This window comes from Halichoerus grypus, chromosome 11, assembly GCF_964656455.1.
Source record: "Halichoerus grypus chromosome 11, mHalGry1.hap1.1, whole genome shotgun sequence".
NCBI lineage: Eukaryota > Metazoa > Chordata > Mammalia > Carnivora > Phocidae > Halichoerus > Halichoerus grypus.
Genome location: NC_135722.1, coordinates 17,577,978 through 17,590,078, shown reverse-complemented (window position 1 = coordinate 17,590,078; position 12,101 = coordinate 17,577,978). Strand labels below are relative to the sequence as shown.

At 38.3% G+C, this 12,101-nt stretch overlaps 1 protein-coding gene across 2 annotated transcripts in view; it reads left to right on the top strand.

The window, feature by feature from the left end:
- HSD17B12 (hydroxysteroid 17-beta dehydrogenase 12) overlaps positions 1-12,101 on the top strand; it is a 156,225-nt gene that overhangs the window by 106,107 nt on the left and 38,017 nt on the right. For both annotated transcript variants that reach the window (XM_078058141.1, XM_036097692.2), the window contains exons 5-6: positions 8,500-8,564; positions 9,412-9,456. In XM_078058141.1, the coding sequence (XP_077914267.1) occupies positions 8,500-8,564; positions 9,412-9,456 (110 nt within the window). The remainder of the gene's footprint in view (positions 1-8,499; positions 8,565-9,411; positions 9,457-12,101) is intronic.

Here is a 12,101-nt window from a genome sequence, read left to right as displayed (position 1 = left end):
CTTCTAGGTTATTTGGGTTGGAATCCAGAGATGGCTTCCTTATAGTTCAGTCCCCAGCGTATCAAAGGAAGAGGTATAGGTGTAGGCTGAGGAGAGAGAGCCAAAGGGCTGAAGGAACTGGGTTGAGGAAAACTCTTCTGGGATCTCCAGGAAGGAAGGAACTTGTTAGGAGTTGTGCAGCTTCCCAGTCCCAGCTGATTAAGGAAGTTACAAGTAGAAGAGTCTTGCTTCTTCAGAGGGCTTAGAAATTTATAAAGCTACTTATTAGCTTCTTGCTCTCCTCAGGAACTTTACTAATTAGAAATTAGCTTGAAGGGGCGCCTGGGTGGCTCAGTCCATTGAGCCTCTGACTCTTGATTTCGGCTCAGGTCATGATGCTCAGGGTTGTGAGATCAAGCCCCAGAGCCTGCCGAAGATTCTCTCTCTCCCTTTTGCTCTGCCCCACTCCTGGCTCTCGCACACATGCTTTCTCTCTCTCTCAAAAAAAAAAAAACACAAACAAACCACTTAGCTTTAAGTTCACTTTTTAAATGTCTCTGAAGGGGGCTCCTGGGTGTTTCAGTCGGTTAAGTGTCTACCTTCAGCTCAGGTCATGATCCTGGGGTCCTGGGATTGAGCCCTGCATTGGCACCTTGCTCAGCGGGGAGTCTGCTTCTCCCTCTCCCTCTGATCCTCCCCCCTGCTCGTGCTCTCACTTGCTCTCTCTTTTTCTCTCTCTCCAATGAATGGATAAAAAATCTTTTTAAAAAATGATAAAATGTCTCAGAAAGGGCCAGTGATATCTTCATTTACATCTCATTGGGATTAATACATTCAGTTTATTACTGGTTTACTTCTTGCTGAATCAGTCACATGGAGGAAATGGCTATTGTAGTTAGTGAAAGCCATGGAAAAATAATTTTGAAATGGAAAAGGAGAGACTTGAAGAGGAAACTATAGTGGTAGGCTGGTGATCAATGGGGTGCAGAGAAAGGGAGAAAGAATAGAAAGACAAAATAAAGTTAGTTGAGAGAGCACCAAAGATAAGTTTCATGTGTTTGGAAATAACTACCCATCTCTCCCCCTGCTACCCCACCCTATAGCTCAGGTATAAAATGGCCCAGGCTCAAGAAAGGGCAGAAGCTGTTAGCTGAGTCTACAGGAAAGGCTTACAGGAGCATGATGAGATGATAGCTTGCAGAGAGGCTGGAGCTTCCGTGTTATACCACGATATGATTTTTTTTCCTTCTAGGGGTTTCAGTCACTTCCAAAACATCCCTTTTGTAATGCAATCAAATTTTGTCCCTACCACCCAGAGTTAGTATGGACTCCACAAGTTCAAGGGCACAGTCCCCAACAAGAGCACCCCTACTTCAGACACTTACTGCAAGTTCAGCAGTCTCCAGGCCACCTGCACTTCTGATCAGCTGGCTACAAATTTGGGGGTTCCCGTGACCCCCTCAGGTTTGATAATTTGCTAGAACATCTTATAGAACTTAGGAAAGCACTATACTCACAATTATAGTTTAATATTATGAGGGGTAGGAATTAACACTAGCCAAATAAAGAGACACATAGGACAAGTTCTAAGAGGGTTCTGAACTCAGTGCTTCAGTGTGGAGTTAGGATGCATCACCCTCCCTGCACATTGATGTTCACCAACCAAGAAGCTCGGTGTCCAGAGTTTTTATTGGGGTTTCATTATGTAGGCATGATTAATTGAATCACTGGCTCTGTGATTGAACTTAGTTTCCAGTCCCCCTCCCTTTTCTCAGGTTGGGCTGGCTCAAAGTCTTAACCTTCTAGTCACACAGTTGGTCTTTTGGGTGACCAAGCCCCATCCTGATTCATCTTGTTAGCATAAACTCAGGTGTGATCCAGAGGCCCACCATGAATAACAAAGAAACTCTTGTCATCCTGGAAATTGCAAGGGTTTAGAACCTCTACCCCAGGAATCCAAGACAAATACTTCATTATAGGGTACCTTTCCTTTCCTATTTGTTGATTGATTCATGTACCAGTTCATTCAACAAGTAAAATTCCAGAGATACCGCAGTAAATAAAGCTGATACTGTTTCTGCTTTCATGGAGGACAGCTCTTGAAGAAGTATTTGGGAATGTGTTGCACATACTGAATGGCTGTGTTACTGAGGAAGTGGAGAGTGTCAGAGATGGTTTCTGAGAAAGTAACATTTAAGTTGAGACCTAAAGGCTGATCAGCCCTGGGAGAAGAGATACGGGAAGGGATCCCAGGGAGAAGAAAAGCCCAGAGGCGAATGTGCTTGGCAGCTTGGAGGAGCTGAAGGAAGACCTGTAGATCTAGAGCACGCACTGCAAAGGGGACAGTGGCCAGAGTCAGGAGACTGAGCAGGGCCAGATCACGAAAACCTTAGAAAATCAGGTTAATAGGTGTAGGCTTAATGGAAGGACAGTGTAGACATTGTAGAGTGTAGGCAGGAAATCGACATCATAACTAAAATTTTGGAGAGATTATTCTGACTTCCGAGTGTAAGAGGGCAAGAATTAATAAAAGGAGACCAGTGAGCTTCTCTTAGCAATGAAACATAAGATGATGGTGGTGACTTTAGGATATGGGCAGTGGGAATGGTTAGAAGTAGATTGACTGCAGAGATGTTTAGGAAATAGAAACCGGACCAACATCTATTGAGGGAGGGTCCTCATCAAAGGTTTTGTCTGATAGAAGGAGTGATCAATAACAGTAGCCATTACTTGGTTTTTCTGATAATTATTGTCAACATCCTTAAGTGCTTTTATATGTCAGCCTCCGTGCTAACGAATCTCATGCAATCCTCAACAATACCGTAAGGTAGGCATTCCTATTTTTGTGTCCATTTTATGGACAAGAAACAGACTTAAGGAGGTTGAATACATTGTCCAGGATTATACAAGTAGTAATTAGAAACTTGGAGGTTCTGACTTGAACAACTGTGTGCTGTTTGCCAAAGACAAGAAACTCTGGATCAGGAGCAAATTCTGTAAAGAAAATGATGATTTCACTTTGGGATATGTTAAACTTGAGAGAGCTGTGAGAAATCCAAGTGGAGGTTCAAGTAGATCTTTGGATCTCTGGCGTCTGTGCCCTCCTTCGTGTTGAATGAGACTGAAGCCTAGTGTCACCAATCATGGCAAGTGGAATAGGTACATGGATTTTTTTTTTCTTTTTACGACTAGGAGACTCATAAGGACCATTGTCAGACTAAGCATAGTGCCTTCTAGTCCATTAGATGTGTTGGATGAAATTGGATTTCTAAAGTGAGAATAAGACTTAGAATTCAAATGTATCTCCTTTCACTCGAAAACCACTAATGGTATTAATTAAAGCAGAACCTTTAACTTAAAACTGGGTAATTAGCTGTGATCTCAGAAATGTAAATAGAACAGTAGTTCAAGAAATTGACGAATGTTCCTCCCATTCGCTAAGACTTAACTACCAACCTCGTATCATCCTTCTTTCCTCCTTTCTTCCACATTTATGGATGGCAGATCTTACCTAGTTTTGTAATGAGGATCACATAGCAATTTATAATTAAACAGTGGAAATGAAATGTTCTGTTGTGTTGCTTCTGACTCAGTCTTAACTTTTCAATTTCTGATTAAAGGCGCTGCAAATGTAAAGCCTTGTAAACTCTCTTTTATTTAGAAATTGCTACTCACAAGTGTATGAAAACTGTAAAGTTTGCAAAACGTTTTACATGGTGTTCCAAATATCATCTGTCAGAATATGAACATGTGCTAGCTACAGCAATATGTTAAGTAAGGCAAAGAAGGAATTTTCTTTGCCTCACTTTGCAAACTCTGTGTAGACTGTCAGGCTGGATCTACTTGAAAGAGAGGAGAGAGGAACAACTGGTCTACCCTTAATCAGTACAAGCAGCTACTCTGGCTAACTGAGGCCCAGAGCAGTCTTTCTGTCTCTGCACTGTGCCGCTGCTCACCTCTGATGAAAGTGGGGACCTTGCCTGTCCTGCTGCATCCCAGCACCTAGAACAGTGTTGGCTACAGAGCGGGTCAATAACCACCTGTTGAAGAAGTGACCAAACAAAAATAACAACTCTTCTTCCTCCACTTATTAACGTACTGATATGTTCTGGGCCTTGGGTTAAAGATTTGATATATAGCATCTCATTTTCTTAAATTATTAGCCCTATTTTATATATAAGGACATTGAGAAAACTGAGGCTCATTGCGGTGAAATCACTTGCCTCTTATAGGAGCTGGTCCTAGGAGAGCCAGGACCGAAACCCGTGTCTGATGGACTCTGAGATCCAGACCCTATTAGTTCAAAAGCTTAAGACAGGAGAGGTTTCCCCCTACTTTTGGCATATACACTATTCCTGAAGTCTACATTTAAAAAATTCAGTTTGTTTTGAAATATAATGAAGTGGTAGCATTTTGTTCCTAATCCATTTACTAATGAACTGTAATAGGTTTTCCATTTCTCTAGTCTTTAATTTGAGGGCTTGAACTGGGTTAGTGTATATCACTGTAAATGTGACTGAAATTACCTTAACATTTGTACTTTGATGAGTGGGAAATCGGGAATACTTTGCATTACTTGACATATATTGGGAAGCCCAACCATTAGGTGATGTACCTTAATTTCTTAAGCCTCTGATTAATCTGGAAAAAGCAGGTTGAAGGTGTTCTGTGTGTGGTTGTTGCCTGTATCGGTTTTTATTGTGTTTGTTCAAATGGATTTTTATTTTCTAGTAATTTATTGTTTGCCCCTCCCTCATGCCCAACCCAGACACCAAATATCTGATTTTCTAATGACATCATTATCTCAAAAGCAGCTAGTTTTGGTAAAGGGTTCTAAGTCCAGTAAGGTCAGAAAGAGCAGCAAGAGAATCTAGAAGAAACAGAAACCTTGTGTATGTTCTTTTTAAGTAGGAGATGTGGAAATGATTTTTAGCAATAGTATGATACAGAATATTTATGTGACATTTCAGAATTACTCTGGACTTTGAGTCTTTAGAATGCAATACTTTATCAGTATCCGTGTTTTCAAAAGTTCCGCGTGGGGGGTGCTCCTGAGCTCAGTGCACTTGACAGTTCTTCCCAGCAAGGGTCGGCTCTGTGAGGATTGTTCCTTTGCCCACCACCTCCTTCTTTTTCCACTTACCTTGTCCTTGTTCTTGGTCTGTCAGTGACCTCTGCTCTCTGTTTGCTTCATCTCTTCTGTCGAACTCTTCTTATCTTAGAACTCCAATGAGAAACTGATGGAAAAGATTTTATATCTGTTCATGATCCTGTGGTGATTGTTGGAGTCCTGGTTGGAATTCTGAGATTACACGGACATCCTTTGTTTTCGGAAAGACTCGGTGTCTTTCACATGAGTAAAAGGTTTTTGTGGCTCACTGAATAAAAAATTTTAAATCTGTCTCTGGTGTCTTACTTGAAGAATTAAAAAAAAAAACAACAAAAAACCCTCACTACTAAACAGATATTTAATGCCAATTTAAATGGCTACCATTTAGAAGGGATTTCCAATGATCTGAATAATGTTGGAACAACTTGTGACATTATTTGGTTTGGTGAATTCTATAATGAATCCTGTAATATATAAAGATGGCATTGCACACACCCATTCTTAATGAGATTACATTTTAATGGAAATATTTCCATCCTTCACTCCTACCCAAAGCCTGTTTTCTTCCTTTTCCAATTCCTGAAAGCTTTCCGCCTGCCTTTGGTTACTGCTGCCACCTCATGTCTCAAAATAAAATTGCAATGGGATTGCCTTTTTCAAAAGATTTGCACTAGTGTGCAGTTTATGGAAATAGCTATTTGAGAGCAACAGTTGTTTTTCTCTGCACTCTGAAGTGATGACCGACCAGTGGTGGAGAGATTCTGGGTAGTGTTTATTTCACAAGCAAAAAGTACAATTAACAAAACAGGAAGGGATTTAAGATTCCTAAGCCCTAGCATAGGACAAATTGCCTATGTGACCTTGGCATGCACTTCCTCCTCATAAAAGGGCTTAATGCTCTGAAAGATCTATTACAGCTTTAATGTTTTTTTTTTCTGTGTGTAGTTTTGGCTATAATAACATAGCCCTTATACGTGATTCTATTGAGTTACTTGGGCTAAAGTTCTCAGTGTTGAACATGTTTTCCTTTAGAACTATGTTAAATAGCTATTCACATTTTAATTGTACAAGTAGGTAGTTTTGATAGCTCTCCTTTGCTCAATTAGAAACAGATCTGAAGATTGTCTATTGTTGGTGCAGCCTTAATCAGAGTGACATTTCCCTGCTTGCTTTGTTTTTTGTGGGCTTCCTTAGCCCAACTTTGTACTTGCAGTGCATGTTAAGATTACAAAGTCAAATGTGCTGCTTATAGGGGTCCCAGATTTTTTTTAAAAAAAATTGGATTTTAAAAGATTTATAGTTATACAATTCAGTTTTCTTCATTCGAAATAGAGCATCAATATTTCCATTGGCTAGAAAGAAATCTGAAAACAGAAAATTTTCTAGATCCAGGAGAGGGAAGGCAGATGGGGTTGGCTATAGATGATGGAATTTTTCTTCAATCCTGAAGAATATTACAATTTGGCAAAACCTTTCCTTGAGTATTCTTTTATTTTAAACTGACTTTGTAACAAATACTTTGTTTATTTGTAGCATTTAAATGGATACTTTAGTTGTTTCTCTTAGTCACACTGTGAGTTATTCATCCTTTATAATTCTATTGATGGGTAGAGCAAAGTCAAGGCAACATAATGCCTCACATTTAACTAATTTAGCCTTAACTGTTAAAAGGTCTCTTATAGAATCCATACCTAGAACTTCTGTTGGGTAGAGAACCTGTTAAATAAATTAAAAATGGATTTGGACCTGCAGTTATCAATTATGTTTAGATATAATTCCTGTTCAAATGGAGCATGAATTGTAATTAAGTATAGTTTGCTTTGCCACTGTCCTTTGTTTTCAGATTTTTAGATAAGTTTCAGTGATGTTGTTCAGTCCATCGTGACCAAGTTGTGCAAGTAAAATCTTGAGACTCAGCCTGAAGTGACTGGCTTACTGCTAAATATAGAATGCTTATTGAGTTATTTCAAACTACGAATTTTCTTAATCTATTGAAAAAGTTAGTGTTACTGTTGTCAGGTTTATTGGGCACAGCTCCTTCTAAGTTTTGCAGACTGATCATAATTTCATTATCTTTTTGCTACTGAAACCTTTCTAATACTTCAGTTTTATTAAACGTTGCTACCAGATTTCTGTTTATTATCCAATTATTACTGATTTTTTTTGTTTTCCTGAACTGAGCACTGGGTGAAGGCATATGGTAGCTTTAATGTAGTGGTAAAGAGCCTAGCCTCTGAAGTCATATTTCCAGAGTGGAAGTCCCAGCCTTACTTTGTTCTATGACCTTTGACAAGTTATTTAACTGCTGTGAACTTTGGTTTCCTGCTATGTAGAAGGGAGATTATAATAGGAACTACCTAATAGGATTGTTATGGTGAGTAAATGTAGAAAGAGGAGATGATCCATTAAAATAAATTCCAACATATTTTATGTATTTTCTTGGTTCCTGCAAATGTTCCTTATTTTGGGTTTGTCTTTCCGGAACTAGGGAGAACCATAGGGTATCTGAGTATTAATCATATAATTAATTGTATATAAATTTTTTCTTGGCTTCTCAATTGTTCCAACCTTAGGTGAGGTGACTGAGGAGGGAAGATACAGAAAGATTAAAACATGATGTTTCAGGGTTTATGATCTGGTAAGGATGAACCACTGGAGATATTTAGTCTGGCCCACTCTCTTTGCCTCCATGAGGAAGCCTTCCCTCACTTCCTGGATGAGGTCAGACTCCAGGAATAGGCTTCCGTGGCACTCTGTATTTTGTAATGAAATAATTGTTTAAATCTTTTTCTTCAGTGCCTTTCTCTTCCTACACCATCGTATTTTCCATGATGCCAGAAACTGCCTTTTTCTTCCTGGTGTTTCTAGTTCCTGGTGCATGTCTTGTACACAGCTGTGTGGCAAATATTTGTTGAATGATTAAACAAGCTCTCATGTTAGAGATGAAGAAACTGAGATGCATCTCAGATGTGACTTATTCCAAGTCACATGCTTTCCATTTCTAGTAAAATTCCAGTTTCTAGTCGCCTCCACTGTAGTACTCTTCGCTCTTTCTACTACATTATGAAAATGTAAGTCTAGAGAGGAGAGAAGCAATATCTACAGGTAACTATTACAGAGGCAGAATGTACACACACTCCAAGGGGCTATGGAAATTGAAGCGAATACAAAGTCCCTTTGTCAGGGGTTGGCTGGTAGGTACAGGAAGGGCTTAATGAAGGAGAAGACATTTGAACTAGACATATACTGATAGGTTTTGGTGGAAAGGTATGGGAAAGATCATTCCAGCCATAAACAGGATTTCATGTCTTTGTATGTATCATTTTAGTCTCGATACTATTAATCTCATTGTTTCAATAAATCTGTGAAATAAAGTATGTCAGCCAACTAACGATCTCGTCTTATTTCAGTGAACAATGTGGGAATCTCATATGAGTATCCTGAATACTTTTTGGACGTTCCTGACTTGGACAACGTAAGTCTTTTTTTGTATGGTACAGTAACAAAAATAATGCATGCAAGTATTGGCAAGGCCGTGTCGCATAATGGTTCACACCGTGAGCCCTGGAGTCCATCCAGCTGCCTGAGGTTCACACTCTGGCTCTTCCGCTTGTTCCCTGAGTTACCCTGGGCATGATCCCAACCATCCTTAGTGTCCATTCCCATGTCCATAAAGTAGGCAACTTCATAGGAATGTTAGAAGGACTGAATGAGAAAATATTTGTAACCTCATTAGTATAGTGCCAGGTTCAATAATAACTCATTGTATTACTCTTAGTTCTATTTTTATTATATCAAAATAGCTTTGCTTTTAGTATCAGGATTCTAAACCTCAGTTTAGAGATCATAAATATGTTAATATATAGCAATATGGTTGATTCAAGTAAACCCACCAAAATGAAAGCTATATTCTTGAGGCATGCATAATTCTTTAATAAAAATTAGAAAAGCATATCATTGAAGGAATATGTGGATTTTAAAAAACTGTTGAGAATCTCAGATTCAATAATTTCTCCTTTTGATTTTAGCAGAAAGAAAATAGCATATTTATTTTAGATTTAGTGTCCTTCGCTTCCAGATTTTCCTTAATACATCTACCTTGAATTTTACATATTAGCATGAATTGCTGCCTTTGGTAGAAAAGTACTATAACACAGAGAGTAAAATAAAATTTGCCTCTCTACCCTGACTCCTGTCATTTTCCAGTTCTCTACTCTATCTGGGGAAACGTTCAGTGGTTCGCTAGATCCCTTGCATATATATCTAATATGGTTACTTCCATGATGATATGTATATAAAATTATCAATATTTTCTTTTGCAGACCATCAAGAAACTGATAAATATTAATGTTCTTTCTGTTTGTAAGGTAAGCAGCTTCCTATAGTCATCCTTTTTTGGTTCATTCTGTTTAAAAGCACATGATCAGTTTGTTCACTTCAGCCAGCTCCTATTTCCATGTAAATATGTATTCCAGGTGAAGGGGGTCTGTTTCCTTATGTCTTTGGGAAGTAGAAAGAGCTGAAGACCAACCAAGTGTATAATTTTGGTTTTTAACAACTGAGCATATGCAAGCAGTGTGGTAGGCCCTGGGACTGCACAAACTAACTTAGGCCGAAGATTGGTTTTTACAAAGTGTTCATCTACACACAGATCTTCACTGGTAAATTATTTCCATTTCGTATCCCCTGTGACCATGTAAGTGGATGAATTAAATGTTGTGGTAAAGCATTGTGCGGTAGTATGGGGCTATCAAGTAAAGAGAGTGATGTTTATTAGCCACACATAAACATTATTCTGGTTTCTAGTTGGTAGGCATGTTACTTGTATGTGCCGATAAAAGGCACCATGGCTAATAATGTGCTAAAAGGAAGAATAGGGAATAGGTAGCAAATATGAGCATCTGAGCACCACTTCTCCTTATGTGTTAGCAGTCACTAAAAGTAAGATACCTTACCTTGATTCTAGCCTAGCAGAAAATATTGCCTCAGGCAATGTCGGATCCTTCAAATGTGAACATACGGGAGTCCCCTTATCCACAGGGGATGTGTTCTGAGACTTCCAGTAGATGCCTGAAACCACAGATTCTACTAAACCCCATATATACTATGTTTTTTCCTATACCTATGATAAAGTTTAATTTATAAATTAGGCTCAGTAAGAGATTAACAATAATAATAAAATAGAACAATCATAACAATACACTGTAATAAAAGTTATGTGAATGTGGACTGTCTCTCTCAAAATATCTGATTGTACTGTACTCATCCTTCTTGTGAGATGATAAAATGCCTACGCGATGAGATGAAACAAGGGGACAGACGCAGGCGCTGTGACCTGGTGTTAGGCTGCTACTGACCTTCTGACGATATAGGTTGCAAGGAGGATCATCCGCTTCCACGCTGCGGTTGACCTCTGTCGCCTGTGGGTAACTTGAAACCTTGGAAAGTGAAACCACAGATAAGGAGCCATTGTACTGACAGAAAAGCCAAATCCATTTTCAGTAACTCTTAAATGCTCTATTTAAGGAAATCAAAAAATATTTACCTCAAAACTATTAGAATTAACCAGATAAATATAAATAAGAACTTAATTACCAATTTTCACTTTATGGCATGGTCTTGATCTTTTTCTCTATTGTGCTCTATTGTGACTGTTTAAAGAAAAATTCTCCTTATGTCTTCATGTCCTGAGAAATCATATCTCTTACATGCTTGATTTCAAGTGCAAGGACCCTGAAATCTTATGCCTTGTCCAACTTTCCATGTATGGCTCTGCCTCTCCCTGGGTAATATATATGTTGCTTTTCAGGTGCTTAGTTAATTCAGTTTTTATGTGGTTTTGTACAGTTTTAGCACTATGTTGGTTCACACAAATCAGCTACCAGAACGAAAACTTCATTGTGGCTGTATGCATACCATGCAACATTTGGTAGCTTGCTACTTAAAGGCACCTCATCTGAATTATATTGTAATATGACAAATAATTTTATAAAAGAAATAATCACAGTATCTTTTGCACTGTTGTTTTTAACCAGGGTTTTTACTACCATAAAATTTAGTTTAAGTGAGGTAAACTACTAACAGGTGGATCTTTGAGTAGGTTTGGAGCAAGACCCACACACAAAATGGCTGCTTTTAGAACATGGTTGGTATGAATATATTTGTATAGTTTTAAAGGTATTTCCCTTGGCACACCTGTATAAATGTTAACGTTCTTCAATAATCTGTGTGAGGTTTCAAGTTAATTAAGTCTACAAATTTACTAGTTGTATGACCTCGAACAAATTACTTGCCCTCTGTGCTTCAGTTTTTCATCTGTAAATTGAGGGTGTTAATCTCTTTACCTCACAGAGTTGTTTTGGGAATTGAACAAGGTAATATGTGCAAATCACTTAGAAGAGGACCCAAATCATAGTAAGGGCCCTAAAGAATGTTACTATTAAAGATTTTTCGTAAAAACGTGAGGTTTTCTTTTTTTTTTTTTTTAGCAAGCAAAGTTTTTTGATCAAAATTAACATTCTGGTCTATAATTTGTTTTGTGGTTTTGACTTGAAATGGCTGATGTGTACTATTGTTTTGATAATCTTTTCTAGTACATCTGGCCAAATGCCTAAAAATAATGAGTGTTAAAACAATGTACATGTATTTCATAATATATTTTAAAGAGTTAATGATAAAAACTATGTTTAAGTGTTTAAATTTGATTTTATAGAAGTGTTGATATTAGCTACAAATTTAGTCTTCTGATAAATTTAACTCCTTTGATAAATTTAACTCCTCTGTCAGATAAGCTGTGTCACGTTTTTACTCTAGATGTTAGTATTTTCTCCTGTAACGTCCTGCTTGTCAGTACTTACATTTTTTTTTTAAGATTTTATTTATTTATTTGAGAGAGAGAAAATGAGAGACAGAGAGCATGAGAGGGAGGAGGGTCAGAGGGAGAAGCAGACTCCCTGCTGAGCGGGGAGCCCGATGGGGGGCTCGATCTCAGGACTCCAGGATCATGACCTGA